The sequence below is a fragment of the Coregonus clupeaformis genome, chromosome 26, assembly GCF_020615455.1.
Source record: "Coregonus clupeaformis isolate EN_2021a chromosome 26, ASM2061545v1, whole genome shotgun sequence".
Lineage (NCBI taxonomy): Eukaryota > Metazoa > Chordata > Actinopteri > Salmoniformes > Salmonidae > Coregonus > Coregonus clupeaformis.
In genome coordinates, this window is record NC_059217.1 from 20,603,387 (window position 1) to 20,626,814 (window position 23,428).

The 23,428-nt window shown below is 43.7% G+C and overlaps 1 protein-coding gene and 1 pseudogene across 1 annotated transcript; one reads left to right on the forward strand and one right to left on the reverse strand.

Moving 5' to 3' along the window:
- Window positions 1–47: 47 nt before the first annotated feature.
- Window positions 48–3,657, reverse strand: LOC121539904 (protein FAM78B). Its single transcript, XM_041848551.1, has 2 exons — window positions 2,483–3,657; window positions 48–1,356 (listed from the first exon to the last, which is right to left on the reverse strand). Exons 1-2 carry the CDS (start codon window positions 2,743–2,745, stop codon window positions 834–836), a joined length of 786 nt encoding a protein of 261 aa, XP_041704485.1. The 5' UTR covers window positions 2,746–3,657; the 3' UTR covers window positions 48–833.
- Window positions 3,658–3,673: 16 nt separating this feature from the next.
- On the forward strand, window positions 3,674–6,426 carry LOC121539831 (annotated as a pseudogene).
- Window positions 6,427–23,428: the final 17,002 nt, after the last annotated feature.

Below are 23,428 nucleotides of genomic sequence, written 5' to 3' on the forward strand. Positions count from 1 at the left end.
CTGTCATTGAACATGCCATGATTCGATAGTGAAAAAACACACCAATCTCTTTCATAATTTATTTAAATAAAAGCTAATTTACCAACATTTCTGAAAATGAATATATAGCGTTTTGGAATTAAACTCTTCATCTACTACCTGGCCTGGCCTACACTGCTGTTCTCATTGTGCCTGCTGTAGATGGCTTTAGAGACCCTGTCTTTCCCCTCTCCCAGCAACACATCCATCCCTTTCTGTAACTGTACTGAGCATGAAGCCTGACTTTAAATGTACCACAATCTTTGTTCTTACATATAAAATACATTATACACCTCAATCTCACCTGTATTATACCCATAAAGCCACATACATGTACTGCTGTGCCTCTCACACCTCGGGCTAGTCTCACATGGCAACGCATTCTCCACATTATGCATTACCTTTAACCGGAGCCTAAGAGTAATAGGGTGCCATTTGAGACACAGACCTCTTCTACATCACTGTCATAGACCCAGAGCAGTCTGTGATTAAAGATGGCTGTTCTGTCAGCTTGGTGAGGCAGCATGGTGTGCAGTAGGCTACAGGCTGCTCCCCTGGAGTGTAGCCTTCTCTGATGCCTGCTGGGCCTGGCACACCGACAAGTCCTCTCTGCTTCTCCAGGCCAGAGGACGTTATTAAGGCAGAGGCCCGTCTGTTGGTCTGGCCTGTATTTATACCTGAACCAGGCAATGTTCTTTTCTCTCTCTCTACTCAAAGGCAGTGGTGGGGATTTAAGGCAGCTGTCCATATTGATCTCATCATAGCTGGATGTCCGGGCCCATAGTTCCACCTCCCCTCCCTCTCTCCTTCCTCCTCTACTTAGGAGGGATGACCACCAGAGGCGGGCCCTTTCTGGGCCTCCACATCAGCACCTGGGCGTCATTGGCATTGGGCCTCCCCAGGGCGTTGGGGGGGATGGGCTCCATGCGGGTTAGGACGCGGGGCTGGTCCTGGTGTGCCCGGCCCATCAGGGTGGCTCTGGAGCCCAGGGGCATGGAGGGGTCCACCAGGATGTCTACCCGCATGCGCCACTTGACCGTCTGCAGCAGGATCTTCTCCCGTGTGGCCGTGTTGAGGGCCACCAGCCATGTGGTGAAGCTCTGGTCCCTCTTGATGCGGGTGAGCAAGGGAAGGTTGCTATCGCTGATGGGCACGGCCCAGGTCACACTGGGGTAGAAGTTATCGTTCATGCTGACGGTAAAGCGCGAGGGCTTGGAGGTGGGCCCCGACAGGGTGACCGTCTCGGTGGTGTTGCCGTACCAGGGGTAGCTCACCCCATCTGAGTCACTGATGGCCCTCACAAGACCCTCACACAGCTCTGGTAGCTCCCAGCTAGACCTGCAGGAGGACAAAGGGTCAGATTACAGTTTAACAGATGGTGGGTTGGAGCCTGTTCTTAGTGGGTCCCAGATTAACACTGTGTTGTGGCTGGTAACACTGTAGGGTCACGAGAAGATTCAAAAGGCTTTAGGTGTCTCACACAGCACAAACACATTTGGAAGTTAGACATTCTCTAAGAGAACAGAGGAAGACAAACAAATACATACAAGACATGTTTGATAAACGGAATCAGCATGTCTATCTCTATTCTACCTCAGGGCTCCATACTGTATGTGTGATAAATGGTTCAGTGCGTCAGTAGTAGAGTCATATCTCATTGTGTGTGGGCCAATGAGGGGGTGTCAGCTGGTGTGACCTGATGCCTCTGTCTCCCCCTCAGAATAACTCCCATCTGTCTGTACCCCGTGTTTTTCTGCACCCCCAGACACCCCATCTCCACCCCCACCCCTAGCCAGGGTTAAACACCCCCTCACATATGCCTCCTCCAGAGAAAAATACCCCCAGGCAGTGCTGGAGGCGGCTGAATGTGTTGCTCGTCAGTGGGTGTCTGAGTGGGTGTGTGATTCTGTCTCCGGTAGAGGAGGGAGCGTGGGAGTGTCAGTGCATCTCTCTCTCTCCTTCTCTCTCGCTCTCTCTCTCTCTCCCTTGTTTCTGTGAACACAATGTGTCTAGAAGCAGTTGTTTAGCTCCTCAGTTGTTTCTATTTTGATACTGAAATCACAGGAACAGAATCAATTGGTGGGCGTTTGAATGAAAGAGGGTGACAGCATAGTTACCCTGCTGTGTGCACAAATGCTCTGCTACACATGCACCCACACAGCCATACATCAACTGTTGCATTGCATTCATGTCATTTTTGATGCCACACAAAAACGATTCAGAGATTTGTGGCATTTAAGATTTCTCTCTCTCTCACACATGCACACACACACACACACACACACACTGGAGCGATGACCAAGGTCTGTTCCTTTGCTTTGGCACCTGCCCACAGCACCAGAGAGGTGACAGTTTAGGACATATCATCAGGGGGAGGTTGGTGCATCAGTCCCCTGTGACAGAGGACAGTCAGCAGCTAGCCTCCTGATGGAGGAATACAAAACAGGAGGAGAACTCAACTCACATGCCGATGTCGTTGTAGGTGTTGTAGAATTCCATCTGTGTGCATGCCTGGATCCAACCCACCACCCAAGTATCATTACGGGGAATAGGGGGCATCACTATCCGCGCAGAGGCCTTGAAATAGGGCGTCTTGTAGCGCAAAACTATAGGCGAGTTCTCCTCAATGACTGTTGGGCAGTGGTCGATAGTGGCGGAAACGTCGTAGACCACTATGTTTTCGCGTTTGATGCGCGACTTACAGGTGATGCTCTGTATGCAGCCCATGATGAGGTTAGGGTTCTAGTCAGGGGGACCTGACGGATGATAACACTGTGGACTTGGGATAAAAGTGTCATCAATCTCTGTCACGTCCCATCGACTTCCAGACCCTATGGTTAAGATGGCACATTAGTCAATGCATTTTATGCATCCAAAAAGGCAATCAGTTCCATTCACATTTACGCACAAAGACAAAACAGATAGATGGCCTAATCTTATGATAGGGGAACAGATTAAATAACAGCAGTTGGTGGTATTGGATCCTCGCTATGCCTCGGATCGCAGGTGTAGCTTGACGGTGTCTGTGTGGCACTGCCCTCTCTTGCAGTCCTGGCTTCGGTGGGCTCCAGCCCCTCAAAATGATTGTTGCCCGCGCCCTGTGTATTCAAATCCACACGTCCGCTTGCAGGTCTGTGCCGCTTGATCCTCTTCTTTCTTCCCCGGGCTGTCATGTCACAAGCCGGAGGAGAGCGGCGGACTCAGAGGCGTCGTCTCGATGTCCACGTCCGGTGGTGGTCGTGATGCTTGTTGATGCGGCGCTGGTGGCTCACAAGGCGCGCTTGATCGGAGCGATGACATTGACAATCTAGACCACCGGGCATTCCTCACTATGACAGTAAAACGAAGGATAAAAACACGGCCAAAGCGGAGAATTCCCGCATTTTTCATTGAACGCTTGCTTCCTCTGCAGAATTGGATGAACAACAGCCTCTCGCCTCGATAAATCAGCGGGTGAAAAACAATTGTTCAAGAAGAGAGAAATGATATAGCCTACCACAGTTATAGCCAATCAGACAATCGAATGTATCGAATTGTCGCTGCATGGCTTGATAAACTCAACGTGCAGACACATTACGGATGCTGTCTTGTCTCCTCTTTTCTCCGAAAGCAATGCGTTCTCTGGCGCTGTTCAGCTGCCCTGGTGCTGATGACGATGAGTGAACCAATGACGCGCAGAGTGAGACTGAGCGCGTGGTAGTGCCGGGAGCCCATTATTTGTCAGTAACGGTCTGTACATTTCCTCAAAAGCTTGAATGGCTATAGCTTATGCCTGACCAATTGATGGTTTCATTTTTTATGAGCGACATACTCACATCAATCATGCAATGGCAGGCTATTGTCTACTCTAGCCCCATTCTTTGAAGGCAGCACAATTGATAAGATTAGGCTATAATTGTATCATATAATTTTAGGGCAAATTAAAATCGATTTTTGCAGGAGAGCTTGATATTCTTCAAAAACAAATAGCACTTTTCTGATTAAAGGCCTTAAACAAGTTATACCCTTCATGAATAGCCTACTAATCTTTGTTTGACATGATGATGAACCACTGTCGAGTTCCTTACATCAATAAATCTAGGCGTGGCATTCTGAGCAGACAAGACTGCCCATTTTCCGCTAATAAGGACAAATGGGAGGTTCTACAGTTGAGTCGCGACATTTGACATGACATTTCAGTTTATGGGATTGGCCCTGCTAGTGAATCTGATGTAGACGGTAATAGCAAAGCACCTCCCCTTATTGGAACGCTGGAACTTTACTGTCATCCTTCAGTGATCTCTTTGCCATAGAGTTGGTAAAAGATCACTCATGCCTTCAAGTATAATTAAATAATTTGAACATGATCATGATGAAACCACAAGTTGTGTTTGAACTTGGAGGAACTGGTGTAGGGAAAGGAACCCAGTGTGCCAAAATTGTGGAGGGTATGTGAACATTTGAAATTCGGTCAGGATGGAGATATTTTATATTTTAAGTCATATGTAGGTGTCTTCCTGACAGGACTGGAACTCTGTAACACCTACAGTTTATAACAGTTTATAACCCTGGGAGCCAATAGGGCTTTCCCATGGGGGTTTCTGTTCTACACTGACCTGGGTTGACCTGGGCTGGAATGAGACATAAATGTAGACATGTCGACATTGGAGTTCAAAGGGAATAAGCACTCACATAAACACCAGTCATATCGGTCATACACAGTCCCTCCCTTTTTTTGACATCCAACAGAGGATAACCTAGTTTGACCCAAGTCACAGTGCAGGTCTTAACTATTCCCTGCATTCAAATGCCCTCCTTCCTGAAACAATTCATAGCTTTGACTTGTGTTTTCCTTTTTACTGAGGTCTTCCCTTGTTCATGTATTCCAGGCTTATGGCTACACTCACCTGTCTGCAGGCGACCTCTTGCGGGCCGAGAGGGGTCAGGAGGGCTCTGAATATGGACAGCTGATCGACAGCAACATCAAGGATGGGAAGATTGTTCCTGTGGAGATCACAATCAACTTACTGAGGAAGGTACCTCATCATGTGATGTTTGCTATTCATTTGTTTGCACTTAATTGAGTAAACCCTGTCTTATTGTTTTTTCCTTTTTTCCATTTGCTCCTGGGCTGAGTAGAAAGTCTTGACGAGGCATTCTTTTAGAAGGAATTGAGTGACATCTACATACAGTCATCAGATCCTGTTTGTACCCTCCCAACTCCCCTGCCCCCGTCCCTCTCCCAGGCGATGGAGGAGACGATGCAGCTGGACCAGTCAAAGTTCCGCTTCCTAATTGATGGCTTTCTGTGTAACCAAGACAACCTCCAGGGCTGGACCCATGTCATGGAGGGGAAGGCTGACATCCAATTCGTTCTCTTCTTTGACTGCAGCAATCAGGTGGGAGGCAACTAACTACAGCTCTTTGAATAGCAGGGAAAGAGCAGTGTGATCTGTGATCTCTGATACATTTCTTCTAAACGCAACTGTGCATATGAAATGACCTGACCCAAGACAAAGTGGTCAGTCTCTATTGTGTATGTGGTAAAGTGAATGGTAAAGTGAGCAGGGTTGCCTGTGTGTGTGTGTGTGTGTGTGTGTGTGTGTGTGTGTGTGTGTGTGTGTGAGTGTACAGGTATGTTTTGACAGGTGTCTGGAGAGAGGGAAGAGCAGTGGATGCTCAAACGACAACAGAGGGAGTCTAGAGAAGCGGTAGGGCCTCACCTACAACAAGCCTCCAGGCATTTATTCTTGTGGTACTGAGATGTCTTGTCTTATGGAAATGCCAGTATGTGTGTCTGGTGTGTGTTCCTGGTCTGTGCTGAAGGGTCCAGACATACCGCAGTCAACACGGCCCATCATAGAGCTGTATGAACAACAGGGGAAAGTATGCACCGTGGATGCCTCTTGCAGTGTGTGGAGGAGGTCAGTAAGGTCATGTACACACACACAACACACACACACAGTATATACTGTATATAGTCAAAATGTAATACTGTATGTTACATGCAGAGTAATATGTTCCCAGGCTGTTCACAGTCACACAGAGAGTGTCACATATCTGTTGCACTTTCTTCCTATGACCACATGTGGGATCGCCACATCACTATGAGCTGCTGGTGTAGCTCAGCAGGCCACCCTAGCTGTCCATTCGTGTGGCTGAAAAGTGCAACACTGCTCTCATTCTATCCATGTACAGTGTTGTGTGATTGTGGTGTTGTCAATGGGAAATTGTTATTATCCTCTAATAGCCTAATTAATCGTATCCTGTCTCCTCCAGGTATTTGCTTAAGTCAAGAGAATTTTGGATAAGGAAGGGTAGAGCACTGCAGCTTCCTGTCTATCCACCGATGCAACTAACCCTGCACTAACAGCAAGTTGGGGCCATTGAGGTTATGGTTACTGCCAAATAAAATAAAATAAAATACAATTTTATTTGTCACATGCTTTGTAAATAACAGGTGTGGACTAACAGTGAAAGGCCCTTCCCAACAATGCAGAAATAAAGAAAATAGAGAAATAATAGAAAACTTAAACACTTAATAACCGTAATAATAGATACACAATGAGTAACGATAACTTGGCTATATACACAGGGTACCAGTACTGAGTTGATGTGCAGGGGTAAGAGGTAATTGAGGTAGATATGTACATGTAACTAGGAATAAAGTGACAGATAGTAAACAGTAGCAGCAGCGTATGTGATGAGTCAAAAAAGTCCTTGTAAAAAGGGTCAATGCAGATAGTCCGGGTAGCTATTTGGTTAAGTATTTAACTAACTATTGCCTTGCGGGTAGAAGCTGTTCAGAGTCCTGTTGGTTCCAGACTTGGTGCATCGGTGCCGCTTGCCGTGCGGTAGCAGAGAGAACAGTATGACAAGCCAATAATGGTTTTTTGAATGAGTGTGTTACGCAAAGGTGTTTAAGTATGAGGATTGTTGTAAAGCAGTGGCCTTTGGTGTGTGGGGCACTGCAGTCTGTTGTGGGAAGATATAGTTAGTTTTTGCACATATGTTTTATCTATGAAAAGGCCCATAGCAAATAGCAACCACATGTTTTCATTTTTATTTTATATACACTACATTACCAAAAGAAAGTATTCAGACCCCTTGACTTTTTCCACATTTTGTTACATTACAGCCTTATTCTAACATTTTGTAAATCGTTTTTTTCCCTCATCAATCTACACAAAATCCCCATAATGACAAAGCAAAAACAGGTTTTTAGAAAACCTCTGAAAATATTACATTTACATAAGTATTCAGACCCTTTACTCAGTACTTTGTTGAAGCACCTTTGGCAGCGATTACAGCATCGAGTCTTCTTGGATATGACGCTATAAGCTTGGCACACCTGTATTAGGGGAGGTACTTCCATTAGTCTCTGCAGATCCTCTCAAGCTCTGTCAGGTTGGATGGGGAGCATCACTGCACAGCTATTTTCAGGTCTTTCCAGAGATGTTCGATCGGGTTCAAGTTCGGGCTCTGGCTGGACCACTCAAGGACATTCAGGGACTTGTCCCGAAGCTACTCCTGCGTTGACTTGGCTGTGTGCTTAGGGTCGTTGTCCTGTTGGAAGGTGAGGTCCTGAGGGCTCTGGAGCAGGTTTTCAAGGATCTCTCTGTGCTTTGCTCCGTTCATCTTTCCCTTGATCCTGACTAGTCTGCCAGTCCCTGCCACTGAAAAACATCTCCACAGCATGATGCTGCCACCACTATGCTTCACCGTAGGGATGGTGCCAGGTTTCCTCCAGACGTGATGCTTGGCATTCAGGCTGTAGAGTTCAATCTTGGTTAAATCAGACCAGAGAATCTTGTTTCTCATGCTCTGAGAGTCCTTTAGGTGCCTTTTGGCAAACTCCAAGCGAGCTGTCATGTGCCTTTTACTGAGGAGTGGCTTCCATCTGGCCACTCTACCATAAAGGCTTGAGTGGTGGGTGGAGTACTGCAGAGATGGTTGTCCTTCTGGAAGGTTCTCTCATCTCCACAGAGGAACTCTAGACTCTGTCAGAGTGACCATCGGGTTCTTGGTCACCTCCCTGACCAAGGCCCTTCTCCCCCGATTGCTCAGTTTGGCCGGGTGGCCAGCTCTAGGAAGAGTCTTGGTGGTTCCAAACATCTTCCATTTAAGAATGATGGAGGCCACTGTGTTCTTGGGGACCTTCAATGCTGCAGAAATGTTTTGGTACACTTCCCCAGATCTGTGCCTCAACTTAATCCTGTCTCTGAGCTCTACGGACAATTCCTCCGACATCATGGCTTGGTTTTTGCTCTGATATGCACTGTCAACTGTGGTACTTTATATAGACAAGTGTGTCCACCTGTGCATTTACCACAGGCGGACTCCAATCAAGTTGTAGAAACATCTCAAGGATAATCAATGGAAACAGGATGCACCTGAGCTCAATTTCGAGTCTCATAGCAAAGGGTCTGAATACTTATGTAAATAAGGTATTTCTGTTTTTAGTTTTTAATACATTTGCAAAATGTTCAAAGAAACTGTTTTCACTTTGTCATTATGGGGTATTGTGTGTAGAATGCTGAGATTATTATAATTGTTTATCCATTTTAGAATAAGGCTGTAACCTAACAAAATGTGAAGGCACTGTATGTGGACACATGCTCGTCGAACATCTCATTCCAAAATCATGGGCATTAATATGGAGTTGGTCCCCCTTTTGCTGCTATAACAGCCTCCACTCTTCTGGGAAGGCTTTCCACTAGACGTTGGAAATTTGCTGTGGGGACTTGCTTCCATTCAGCCACAAGAGCACTAGTGAGGTCGGGCGCTGATGTTGGGCGATTAGGTCTGGCTCGCAGTCGGCATTCCAATTCATCCCAAAGGTGTTCGATGGGGTTGAGGTCAGGGCTCTGTGCAGGCCAGTCAAGTTCTTCCACACCGATCTCGACAAACCATTTCTGTATGGACCTCGCTTTGTGCATGGGGGCATTGTCATGCTGAAACAGAAAAGAGCCTTCCCCAAACACTTGCCACAAATTTGGAAGCACAGAATCGTTTGGAATGTCATTGTATGCTGTAACGTTAAGATTTCCCTTCACTAGAACTAAGGGGCCTTGCCCGAACTATGAAAAACAGCCCCAGACCATTATTCCTCCTCCACCATACTTTACAGTTGGCACTATGCATTGGGGCAGGTAGCGTTTTCCTGGCATCTGCCAAACCCAGATTTGTCAGTCTGACTGCCAGATGGTGACGCGTGATTCATCACTCCAGAGAACGCGTTTCCACTGCTCCAGAGTCCAATGGCGGCGAGGTTTACACCACTCAAGCCGACACTTGGCATTGTGCATGGTGATCTTAGGCTTGTGTGCGGCTGCTCAGCCATGGAAACCAATTTCATGAAGCTCCCGACAAACAGTTATTGTGCTGACGTTGCTTCCAGAGGCAGTTTGGAACTCGGTAGTGAGTGTTGCAACCGAGGACAGATTATTTTTATGCGCTACGCGCTTCAGCGGTCCTATTCTGTGAGCTTGTGTGGCCTACCACTTCGCGGCTGAGCCATTGCGTTGTTGCTCCTAGACGTTTCCACTTCACAATAACAGCACTTACAGTTGACCGGGGCAGCTTTAGGAAGGCCGAATTTTGACGAACTGACTTGTTGGAAAGGTGGCATCCTATGACGGTGCCATGTTGAAAGTCACTGAGCTCTTTAGTAAGGCCATTCTACTAGAGATGTTTGTCTGTGGAGATTGCATGGCTGTGTGCTCGATTTTATACACCTGTCAGAAACGGGTGTGGCAGAAATAGCCGAATCCACTAATTTGAAGGCGTATACACATACTTTTGTGTATATAGTGTATCTTACTGTGCACTGTTAACTCTATTACTACAGAATCTATGTTATAGTGGCAACCCTGTAATCAAAGCAGAGAGGAAGAGGTGAATATAATAAACCCTCTTTGATCAAAGTAAATGTTTTTAATTGATGTGGCCAGTGGAGCGCTCCTCTGCACTGCCTACAGCAGTCCAGTAGAGGGTAGTATGGGTGTGTCTTTTACTATCCATTGTCTCCATGTACAGTCGTGGTCTAAAGTTTTGAGAATGACACAAATACTAATTTTCACAAAGTCTGCTGCCTCAGTTTTGATGATGGCAATTTGCATATACTCCAGAATGTCATGAAGAGTGATCAGATGAATTGCAATTAATTGCAAAGTCCCTCTTTGCCATGAAAATGAACTTAATCCCCCAAAAACATTTCCACTGCATTTCAGCCCTGCCACAAAAGGACCAGCTGCCATCATGTCAGTGATTCTCTCGTTAACACAGGTGAGAGTGTTGACGAGGACAAGGCTGGAGATCACTCTGTCATGCTGATTGAGTTAGAATAACAGACTGGAAGCTTTAAAAGGAGGGTGGTGCTTGAAATCATTGTTCTTCCTCTGTTAACCATGGTTACCTGCAAGGAAACATGTGCCGTCATCATTACTTTGCACAAAAAGGGCTTCACAGGCAAGGATATTGCTGCTAGTAAGATTGCACCTAAATCAACCATTTATCGGATCATCAAGAACTTCAAGGAGAGAGGTTAAATTGTTGTGAAGAAGGCGTCAGGGCGCCCAAGAAAGTCCAGCAAGCGCCAGGACCGTCTCCTAAAGTTGATTCAGCTGCGGGATCGGGGCACCACCAGTGCAGAGCTTGCTCAGGAATGGCAGCAGGCAGGGGTGAGTGCATCTGCACGTACAGTGAGGCGAAGACTTTTGGAGGATGGCCTGGTGTCAAGAAGGGCAGCAAAGAAGCCACTTCTCTCCAGGAAAAACATCAGGGACAGACTGATATTCTGCAAAAGGTACAGGGATTGGACTGCTGAGGACTGGGGTAAAGTCATTTTCTCTGATGAATCCCCTTTCCGATTGTTTGAGGCATCCGGAAAACACCTTGTCCGGAGAAAACAAGGTGAGCGCTACCATCAGTCCTGTGTCATGCCAACAGGAAAGCATCCTGAGACCATTCATGTGTGGGGTTGCTTCTCAGCCAAGGGAGTGGGCTCACTCACAATTTTGCCTAAGAACACAGCCATGAATAAAAAATGGTACCAACACATCCTCAGAGAGCAACTTCTCCCAACCTTCCAAGAACAGTTTGGTGACGACCAATGCCTTTTCCAGCATGATGGAGCACCTTGCCATGAGGCAAAAGTGATAACTAAGTGGCTCAGGGAACAAAACATCGACATTTTGGGTCCATGGCCAGGAAACTCCCCAGACCTTAATCCCATTGAGAACTTGTGGTCGATCCTCAAGAGGCGGGTGGACAAACAAAAACCCACAAATTCTGACAAACTCCAAGCATTGGTTATGCAAGAATGGGCTGCCATCAGTCAGGATGTGGCCCAGAAGTGAATTGACAGCATGCCAGGGTGGATTGCAGAGGTTTTGAAAAAGAAGGGTCAACACTGCAAATATTGACTCTTTTCATAAACTTAATGTAATTGTCAATAAAAGCCTTTGACACTTATGGAATGCTTGTAATTATACTTCAGTATACCATAGTAACATCTGACAAAAAGATCTCATAACTCTGAAGCAGCAAACTTTGTGAAGACCAATACTTGTGTCATTCTCAAAACTTTTGACCACGACTGTACAGATAGCCTGTCTGCTGGCTGACCTCTTTATAATGAGGCCTAGTTTTGACATCCTGACCTGTAGCAGTCTCTGCCATATAATGCTTACCTTTTCTTTTTTTATTCCCCATCTCAATGTTTGATGGCCCTCCTGACCAACATTTGAGAAAATGAGTGTGTCTGCATCTGATTCTAATACATTTCCAGTTAACCCTAGAACTCATTAATCTATTTTGTAATCCACATTTCTGTTTGAATAAAATGATAGTAAGGAAGTGAGCTTCATGAGTGCAGTCTACAATCCCATAACTGCTAGGGTTTCTCAGAGTCTTAGGATTGAATGCTTCGCTACTTTGGAACCTTGCACTTACCTCAGGAAGTGAAGTCTCCCCCCATTCCAGATATGACCGAATTGATGTCTCAGACTGGGATGACATGCAACAGCGAAACAGAACCTCTGACACTGCACTAATGAGGGGTGTGTGTTGGTGGCTAGCTGGGTGTCTACCAGGTGAATGGCCATTTGTGTGCCTAAAGTCTTGTGGAACATAATGGGTGCTGATCCCACCTGTTTGAGCTAGGCTTGGGCTCTTAGAGGACAATGGAAGGACAGGGCGAGGGTTGTGGGGGAGGGGGCACATTGACCACTAGCGGAATGGATTTAACCACGAGAGAGAGAGAGAGAGAGAGAGAGAGAGAGAGAGAGAGAGAGAGAGAGAGAGAGAGAGAGAGAGAGAGAGAGAGAGAGAGAGAGAGAGAGAGAGAGAGAGAGAGCGGAGAGAGAGAGCGAAAGCGAGAGAGAGAGAGCGAAAGCGAGAGAGAGAGCGAGAGAGAGAGAGAGAGAGAGAGAGAGAGAGAGAGAGACGTCTGTGCTGGCTGTTAAGGAGATGTTAAAATGATTATAATCCTGTGCAGGGGGCAGATTTAATTTTAATTTATACCAACATTTTAAATATTTAACATAAAATAGTTAGAAAACGAATCACTTTGGTACTATTTTCACAAGTATGTGGTAGAATTTCACAACTCAGTACAAAACTCAAAACAGATCATCAAAAAGGCAACTTTCACAACTTTAAGGACATTTTCAATAGAAGAAGTGCAACACACAAAGTCACACAGTAACTTTTACACCAAACCCAATCAGTGTTTCATCTAGAAATACCTTTCATGTAAAGTAATGGACTTTCACAATGTAGTGCTCACAATACTTTTCATTTGATTCTCTTCTCATTTGTTTAAATACATTTGACCATCACTTAATCCAACTGCGCTTAATGGTTTGTCTACTATAAGTGGATTTTGAGAACTACAGAAATAAAATGTGTGTTTGTAAAGTATAAACATCTAAATTACATGTATGATACATGATAACCATACATAATGACTACTTGTTATTGCTAATTGATTTCATATAGTGGTAACCACAATTGGTCACCATATAAAATGGTGTGTGTGAACACTTGCAATTTCTTTCAACATGGAGCAGCATAGACAGCAAGGGATTGGAAGAAATCAAAGCGCTTGTGGACAAGAGGCCCGTCAGAGAGGTGGGCATGGGCCCCATCAAAGAGGTAAAAGAGTTGGGCATGGGCCCCATGAAAGAGGTCAATGAAGTGGGCATGGGCCACGTCAAAGAGGTCAAAGAGGTGGGCATCAGAAAGAGGGAGGCAGACGGCAGGGAACTGTTGTGTCTAATGAAGTCCGGGCCATTGTCATTGACCATATGGTAAACAGAGGCCTTACCATGGCAGAGGCTGTCAGATTAGTTCACCCCAATCTGAAAAGATCAACTGTCAATTCGATCATGAAAACATCTCTCCAAGAAAACCGGTAAGTCTGCATATGTGCACTATGCTTTACCATTACATTTACAGTAAATGACATATTGTAATGAATGTAAATTCACAAAACGTGTTACAGTATTTTTAGAGTATGATCTATTGACAGTATACTCTGTTCTACCCTCAGAATTGACAGAAGACCCCATGGTGGTGGCCGTGGGCTGACCGACCAGCAAGAGTGGACAGTGGTGGAAATGGTGAGGGCCAGGAATGACATACGGCTGTCCGAAATAAAGCAGGCCATTGAGTAGAACGGGGACACCTTTGCCAATGTGGCATCCATCAGCCTACCAACAATCACCTGCCTTTTGAAGAGGCACCAGGTATCTATGAAACACATTTACCTGGAGCCTTCTGAGAGAAACAACGACTGGGTGAAACAACTGCAGGCCGAGTATGTTCAGGTGCAGCACTATATACTGTATTACTGTTACTATTTGATGCACATACTACTTCACATTGGAACTATACTGTAAAAATAACTAACCAAAATATATTTTTAGAGGGTGATGGTGCTTGATGCTGCTGTGAACCATCACAAGTATATCTTTGTTGATGACGCAGGCTTCAACCTGGCCAAAACGCGGCACCGTGGGCAGAACCTCATTGGCCAACGGGCGACCGTCCAAGTGCCTGGACAACGTGGGGGAAACATCTCCATGTGTGCAGCTATCTCTGAAGATGGTGTGGTAGGACGTGGGCCATTACTTGGATCCTACAACGCTGCACACCTCATTGTGTTTCTCAATGTAATTGAGCAGGCCTGTCAAGGTGAAGGGGTCACCTATGTCATTGTGTGGGACAATGTCAGGTTCCACCATGCAGAGGTGGTTCAGGCATGGTTTTGGGCCCATCCCCGATTCATGAACCTATACCTACCCCCATACTCTCCTTTTTTTTCAGTATGGAGGTGGAAGGTTTACGATCGCCATCCCAATGAGCGTGCCACCCTCCTTCTGGCCATGGATGAGGCATGCAACGACATCAATGCAGACCAATGTCAAGCTTGGATTCGCCATGCCAAAAGGTTTTTCCAGCGGTGCATGACCAATGAGGACAGTCACTGTGATGTGGATGAGAATTTATGGCCAAATGCTCAAGACAGGCTTTATGCAAATGAACGCGTGCTAAACGTTATGTTTCATTTTCGTTCATTTAATTTGTTTCATTTCATACATTTCATTACAGACAGTACACATATGTTGCAATTATATCTGCATTTTTTTTTTTGCATGAATGATTGTAGAGGATGTCTTCATTGATCACACTTTTGATTACACATTGGATAGATATTATGGAAATTATTGATTTTCGGTCAATTTTGTTGGGTAATGTAAGTGTATTGCCTAATGTGAAAACTGTGTAATCTACTGTAATTTACAGTACTGTAGCATATTACTTTCAGCACTTCTAAGGGCGGTTTGAAACCCGTATCTTCCATTGTTTGCTATTGGATTAACTGGTAGTTAAAACGACTAAATTGAAATGATATCATTATGTTTTGTTTTGGTGATTAAACCAATGTTCTCATTACATTTCACAATAAACTTAGATTTTGAATCAATGGTTGTGTGGTGAGAGATGTTTACAATCCAAATGAATGCACAGTGACAGGTTTTGAATGAAAGACTGGCCACGTTACAAGTGTGACCAGTTTGGAGTTTTGTACTAAGAGTTGTGAAAATGTACCACATACTTGTGAAAATAGTACCAAAGCGAAAATTTAAAAAACTGTAATAGGTCTCCAGATAGTACCTGTGTACTAGGGAGGTGGGGTGTACAGAGCGTAATCACCTAGCCTGCCTGCCTGTGAAACGTGTTTGCTGCTGACCTTTCTGCTTTAATGAAGTTTCACAGAGATAAAGGTTGAAGACTGGGACTGGAGCTTGGCCCTCAATGTGTGTGTGTGTGTGTGTGTGTGTGTGTGTGTCTGTGTGTTTGCGTGCACACACGTGCTTGTGCGCTCCTCCCCCTGCTCATGTGGGGTGAGCCTGTGTGCGTTTGCGCAAACATAAATGTGTAGGCTGGGATGGGACATTGTGATTGCTTGTGTACGTGTGTGTAGCTCTCCCTATCTTGTCTGTCTGAGTCTGTGTGTGTAAAGGACGTGTTTTATCACTGCTCCTCCCTCTCTCTGGGGAATAAAGGATCAGGGCTGCTGGGTGTCTGCCGGTGGACTGTCTGTCTGTCATCACTAGGCAATGCCAGGGCCAAGAGGTACTTTGAGGTGAACAACTAGTGCTGCTGCTGATGTCTAGGGTGATAACAGTAGGCTAGATTGGCACTCATTCAATCAATTAGGCCTTGGGTTTAATAAATATATTATCATGCTGAATATACTGAAGCAATGACAGGAGACAACTTTGTGTCTACTTTTTGTGTGATGCACTCTCATATACAGATGTAGGATCTTAATTTGATCACCCTGTTGCAGGACAACTGTTGCAGGAAATGTGAAACATGTATAGTGTTTGAGGTTTAAAAAGGCTTCTGAAGTTTGTAATTTTCACTTTGACATTTCAGACTTGATTTTCCCTTATGAAAAATGTGTCAACTAATACAAAAATGTCCATTAGTTATAATCCACATAATAATTCACATTTCCTGTTGCTGGAGGATTATTTTCCTGCTATAGTAAACTGGCTCAAATTAAGCTCCTACATCTGTACTGTAGTATGAACCATGCAATAGAATGATTTCATTTGTGTTGAAATGCTTTGGATATTCAATAAAAACAAATAAATAGTCATAAACTGTAGGTATGAAATATTGGATGTTATGACAGAGAAACTCTTAGTTGTTACCCCCTTTTTAGTGGAGAACAGAGTGGAATTCAGACTAGTGCGTTGAAGAGAGAGGGAGCAAGGGAGAAGTGCCTGTTGACAGCTAGCACTATGAAAAGACATGGTGAGGAGAGTTTGAAAGAAACTCCTTGTCCCCTCTCACAGAGCGTGATTCTCTCTCACCCCTCTGTCCTCTGAAACTCTGACGTCTAATGCCGCGTCTGCCTGCGTCACCTCACTGATACCTAATTTAGTCCCGCAGAACAATATTGGTTGATAAAATGGGGGGAAAATATAACTCCCATCTTCAGAACCTTGTGTTCTGACATTTGAAAGGTAGGTTAGGCTACTTTCATAGATCTTCAGTCGACAACCCCTCCCCAACTCTACACATGCACATGCACATGCACCCACAAAGACTACCCAGCTACCCGATCCAAACCTCATCCCCTCCACCCCTGCCAAAAGCCGCTACTCATCCTCCTCCAGTCTGGGCCACATAGCCCCCCAGGAATGCCCCACACAGAATTATTTAGCTACATCACAGCTTGTAGAAAGGTTTGGGGAGTGTTCATCTCACAGAAAAGGACACAATCTTATTTTCAATAAGATAGTAAGATCTTAAGATATAAACAACCTGTTCTTCCTCTTCCCCTAGGAACTCTCTGATGCAGTATGATCCTCTTGTTTGTCTTTCTCCTTGGTGGCCCTGTGAATAGCAGGTAGGCCTACGAGACCCACCCTGTCAGACAGAAGCTCAGAGCATTAAGATCTTAGGCCCTCTTTGTTGGTGTGTGCCAAGTTAAAGCTAGAGTCCTTAATTGGAACAATAACAAAGCAGTTACCCCTCCTCTGTTTTGGTAAAAAGCTGAGGGATGGGCCTGGAGAAATGCAACCACTCTCAAATTCATAGACCGAGCTATGGATGCAAGGACTGACCATCCATTATATCAAAATTACAGTTTTAACCATGTTGTGAGGCTATGTAGTGTTTGTTACATTTACATTGTTTGCAAACATTGGAGTAAAACAAGCTTATAATTTGGGGTTCTGATGGGGTAAGACAGTTGAAATAAGCTCATGAGGCATTTATAAATTATATTCTTCAAGAATCAATGGGTATACACTACCGGTCAAAGGTTTTAGAACACCTACTCATTCAAGGGTTGTTCTTTATTTTGACTATTTTCTACATTGTAGAATAATAGTGAAGACATCAAAACTATGAAATAACACATATGGAATCATATAGTAACCAAAAAAGTGTTAAACAAATCAAAATAGATTTTAGATTTTAGATTCTTCAAATAGCCACCCTTTGCCTTGATGACAGCTTTGCACACTCTTGGCATTATCTCAACCAACTTCATGAGGTAGTCACCTGGAATGCATTTCAATTAACAGGTGTGCCTTGTTAAAAGTTAATTTGTGGAATTTCTTTCCTTCTTAATGCCTTTGAGCCAATCAGTTGTGTTGTGACAAGATAGGGGGGTATACAGAAGATAACCCTGTTTGATAAAAGACCAAGTCCATATTATGGCAAGAACAGCTCAAATAAGCAAAGAGAAATGACAGTCCATCATTACTTTAAGACATGAAGGTCAGTCAATCCTGAAAATGTCAAGAACTTTGAACGTTTCTTCAAGTGCAGTCGCAAAAACCATCAAGAGTTATGATGAAACTGGCTCTCATGAGGACCCCCACGGGAATGGAAGACCCAGAGTTACCTCTGCTGCAGAGGATAAGTTCATTAGAGTTACCAGCCTCAGAAATTGCAGCCCAAATAAATGCTTCACAGAGTTCAAGTAACAGACTCATCTCAACATCAACTGTTCAGAGGAGACTGTGTGAATCAGGCCTTCATGGTAGAATTGCTGCAAAGAAACCACTACTAAAGGACACCAATAATAAGAAGAGACTTGCTTGGGCCAAGAAACACGAGCAATGGACATTAGACCGGTGGAAATGTGTCCTTTGGTCTGGAGTCCAAATTTGAGATTTTTGGTTCCAACCACCGTGTCTTTGTGAGACGCGGTGTGGGTGAACGGATGATCTCTGCATGTGTATTTCCCACCGTGAAGCATAGAGGAGGAGGTGTTATGGTGTGGGGATGCTTTGCTGGTGACACTGTCTGTGATTTATTTAGAATTCAAGGCACACTTAACCAGCATGGCTACCACAGCATTCTGCAGCGATACGCCATCCCATCTGGTTTGGGCTTAGTGGGACTATCAGGACAATGACCCAACACACCTCCAGGCTGTGTAAGGGCTATTTTACCAAGAAGGAGAGTGATGGAGTGCTGCATCAGATGACCTGGCCTCCACAATCCCCCGACCTCAACCAAATTGAGATGGTTTGGGATGAGTCGGACCGCAGAGTGAAGGAAAAGCAGCCAACAAGTGCTGAGCATATGTGGGAACTCCTTCAAGACTGTTGGGAAAGCATTCCAGGTGAAGCTGGTTGAGAGAATGCCAAGAGTGTGCAAAGCTGTCATCAAGGCAAAGTGTGGCTATTTGAAGAATCTAAAATCTAAAATATATTTTGATTTGTTTAACACTTTTTTGGTTACTACATGATTCCATATGTGTTATTTCATAGTTCTGTCTTCACTATTATTCTACAATGTAGAAAATAGTAAAAAATAAAGAACAACCCTTGAATGAGTAGGTGTTCTAAAGCTTTTGACTAGTAGTGTATATCATTAATTTATAAGTCCAAAAATGGATGTAGCAACTAAGGATTCTAGCTTTAAACAGTGAGTATTAAGGGAATGTTTACAACATCTTAAACACCATTCTCTGAGCTCAGCAGGACATTCGGTCTCCCAAAAACTCTAAATCTAGATCAGTCTTTTTGGCTATTCCATAACCTTTCTATTTAAAAACTTTTACAAACATTATTTTGCACATGTATTATTCACATGATACATGAACATTGGGTGATAACATAAGATAGGCCTACATTAGGCCTATATAAGGGCGGCAGGTAGCCTAGAAGTTAGAGCGTTGGGACGATAGTTCGAATCCCCGAGGCAACAAGGTGAAAAATCTGTTGATGTACCCTTGAGCAAGGCACATACCCCTAATTGCTCCAGGATCACCGTTGATAATGGCAGACCCTGGCTGCGACCCCACTCTCCGAGGGTGTCTCAGGGAGAGTTGGGATATGCAAAAAACACATTTCCAATTCACACTTGTGTATTAATACACACTTGTACATATGTGAAATAGGACAAATATAAGCACCCACCAAATTATTATTATCATTAGTTATTGGGTAGACTACATTAGGAAAAACCTAACATGTTGACCAAATCAAACTTCATACAGACCTAAGTAAATGTACTTATTGATTACATTGATGATCTTCATGACTGAACGTTTTTGTTCATCCTGTCACAGATAAAAGGAATCATAAGAATAACAATGTCACATGACCAAATTTCCAAACGCTTTTTCGGTGTGTCATAAATAAGCGACGCATGTCACAGGTGGAAATACCGGAAGTATTGTGGCGCCAATTAATCAACTGAACATGTAGTCCATGCAGGGGGGTCGTCGGGCTCACTTCGGGTGACGATGTCTCATAGTGATTTTTTTTAAGGTCTATGTCCTTAGAGTTGGAAAATGTGTGATAGCAGTGCAGCAATGGCAGCTTTCTCTGTTATCACTCTTTATTTCATCCCTCTGTCACATTCATTTTTTCCATAGGGATTTTACCTGATGACAATGTCAGTATTCAACAAGTTATTGCTCATGTTACAAAACTAATAACTAGCCTACTGATTTTGTTGCACTTGCTAAATCTAGGGGTCTTAGGCCTAGTTAACCTGATTTAACATGTGAATCTGTACTCAGGAGACAGCACACTTACCAAGTTCAGGGCCATCTCCGTCTTGACCTCTTGGTTTGCCAGTCCAAGCAGATTATTTATATATTAATGGTGACAAAATAAATATGTACAAAAACTAAACTACATTCTTAACACAATTCTGTGAAAGATTTAACGTATTTATATACATGGCACACCTGTCTCATTTGGTTGTGTATTCTACATCACTATGAACATTTTAAGATATTATTGGGCATACTACAATTATATTTTATACAGGTATGGTCATGCGAATTTGGTCCATTAAGTTGGTTGGCGGGGGTTAATGCGTGAATCTTGTGATGGCCCTCTATCTACAAATCTTTTTTTAAACCCTGTTCTAGCTGTGTGTGTGAAATGTGGTGCCTGTATCATCAAAGTTACCTTTCAAAAACATAGCTGCACCACTCGATGGAAATTCTATGGCTAAGCTTCCAACATTCCAATGTCAATGGCACAATATGAGCAACTTTTAAACAATAGTTGCAGCTGGTGCTTTCAAAGTTTGTTATATTATATATCATTTGAAAGGTAATTTCATGACCTTTCAGAACCACTTGTCAAACGAAGTTTAAAATAAAGAAAAATAAGTAGCAAGAGCGCTTCATGTATCCCAAAAACGACCACAGGTGCTCTAGGAGGGGAATAGTAATTGAAAAGCAAAAGCAAAAATAAAAAAATTGTTTAAAATGAATCAGGGTTTCCTTTTTCAAAGCAATTTGTACAGGTCATTCTGATATGTACCCTAGAGGTCAAAGGTCAAACTTCTGTTGACCTGAACATTCCGAAAATGTGCCTGATGGATAGCTGTGAATCTAAGCTTTCCAATTATATATGATTAAAGGCTATACAGTGGGGAAAAATAGTATTTAGTCAGCCACCAATTGTGCAAGTTCTCCCACTTAAAAAGATGAGAGAGGCCTGTAATTTTCATCATAGGTACACGTCAACTATGACAGACAAAGTTAGGAAAAAAAATCCAGAAAATCACATTGTAGGATTTTTTATGAATTTATTTGCAAATTATGGTGGAAAATAAGTATTTGGTCACCTACAAACAAGCAAGATGTCTGGCTCTCACAGACCTGTAACTTCTTCTTTAAGAGGCTCCTCTGTCCTCCACTCATTACCTGTATTAATGGCACCTGTTTGAACTTGTTATCAGTATTAAAGACACCTGTCCACAACCTCAAACAGTCACACTCCAAACTCCACTATGGCCAAGACCAAAGAGCTGTCAAAGGACACCAGAAACAAAATTGTAGACCTGCACCAGGCTGGGAAGACTGAATCTGCAATAGGTAAGCAGCTTGGTTTGAAGAAATCAACTGTGGGAGCAATTATTAGGAAATGGAAGACATACAAGACCACTGATAATCTCCCTCGATCTGGGGCTCCACGCAAGATCTCACCCCGTGGGGTCAAAATGATCACAAGAACGGTGAGCAAAAATCCCAGAACCACACGGGGGACCTAGTGAATGACCTGCAGAGAGCTGGGACCAAAGTAACAAAGCCTACCATCAGTAACACACTACGCCGCCAGGGACTCAAATCCTGCAGTGCCAGACGTGTCCCCCTGCTTAAGCCAGTACATGTCCAGGCCCGTCTGAAGTTTGCTAGAGTGCATTTGGATGATCCAGAAGAGGATTGGGAGAATGTCATATGGTCAGATGAAACCAAAATAGAACTTTTTGGTAAAAACTCAACTCGTCGTGTTTGGAGGACAAAGAATGCTTAGTTGCATCCAAAGAACACCATACCTACTGTGAAGCATGGGGGTAGAAACATCATGCTTTGGGGCTGTTTTTCTGCAAAGGGACCAGGACGACTGATCCGTGTAAAGGAAAGAATGAATGGGGCCATGTATCGTGAGATTTTGAGTGAAAACCTCCTTCCATCAGCAAGGGCATTGAAGATGAAACGTGGCTGGGTCTTTCAGCATGACAATGATCCCAAACACACCGCCCGGGCAACGAAGGAGTGGCTTCGTAAGAAGCATTTCAAGGTCCTGGAGTGGCCTAGCCAGTCTCCAGATCTCAACCCCATAGAAAATCTTTGGAGGGAGTTGAAAGTCCGTGTTGCCCAGCGACAGCCCCAAAACATCACTGCTCTAGAGGAGATCTGCATGGAGGAATGGGCCAAAATAACAGCAACAGTGTGTGAAAACCTTGTGAAGACTTACAGAAAACGTTTGACCTGTGTCATTGCCAACAAAGGGTATATAACAAAGTATTGAGAAACGTTTGTTATTGACCAAATACTTATTTTCCACCATAATTTGCAAATAAATTCATTAAAAATCCTACAATGTGATTTTCTGGAGAAAAAAAATCTAATTTTGTCTGTCATAGTTGACGTGTACCTATGATGAAAATTACAGGCCTCTCTCATCTTTTTAAGTGGGAGAACTTGCACAATTGGTGGCTGACTAAATACTTTTTTCCCCTTGTTGAATACTGACATTGTCATCAGGTAAAATACCCTATGGAAAAAATGAATGTGATGGAGGGATGAAATAAAGAGTGATAACAGAGAAAGCTGCCATTGCTGCACTGCTATCACACATTTTCCAACTCTAGGGACATAGACCTTGAAGAAAATCACTATGAGACATCGTCACCCTAAGTGAGCCTGACGGCCCAAATGTGGGGGTCTGGCTCATGGACTAATGTAAACAGCATACAATTTTGCGGTAGAGGTTTGTGACATGTAACTAACAAATTTAACAAACAAATGTATGCCTTAAGTGCTTCATTGCAAAGTAGGCAAAGTAAGCAGGTAGCAATAGCCTACTTTTCAAACAAGCACTTAGGCTATTGCCACCTGCTTATTTCAAAGACGGTATGTGGGAGCATGTTGCCTATGAAGTGGTAGCCCTATCGCTAGCTCTCTAATCCTGCCAGGAGATTGATTTGAATGTGAAAGAACTGTTCACTCGACAATGTGTGTATTTAGCTTTGATATAGTCCAAAAAAAACACAGTCATTATTTTATTTTATGCCAATTGAAAACGTATTTCCTTTCAGACCAAATAAAAGGAGAGGATAAAGGTATATGAGGTAAATGGGTGGGTGATGAAGAGCTGGGGCCACGTTGGGTAAGTCAATTAAGCCTACATACAATGGGGAGAAGAAGTATTTGATACACTGCCGATTTTGCAGGTTTTCCTACTTACAAAGCATGTAGAGGTCTGTAATTTTTATCATAGGTACACTTCAACTGTGAGAGACGGAATCTAAAACAAAAATCCAGAAAATCACATTGTATGATTTTAAAGTAATTAATTTGCATTTTATTGCATGACATAAGTATTTGATCACCTACCAACCAGTAAGAATTCCGGCT

Excerpts from the sequence above, each read along its gene's own strand:
- LOC121539904 (XM_041848551.1), bottom strand. The coding sequence starts at position 2,745 with ATGGGCTGCATACAGAGCATCACCTGTAAGTCGCGCATCAAACGCGAA. Across the intron at positions 1,357-2,482 it reads ACCTACAACGACATCGGCAT|GTCTAGCTGGGAGCTACCAG; the intron begins GTGAGTTGAGTT and ends GTCCTCCTGCAG.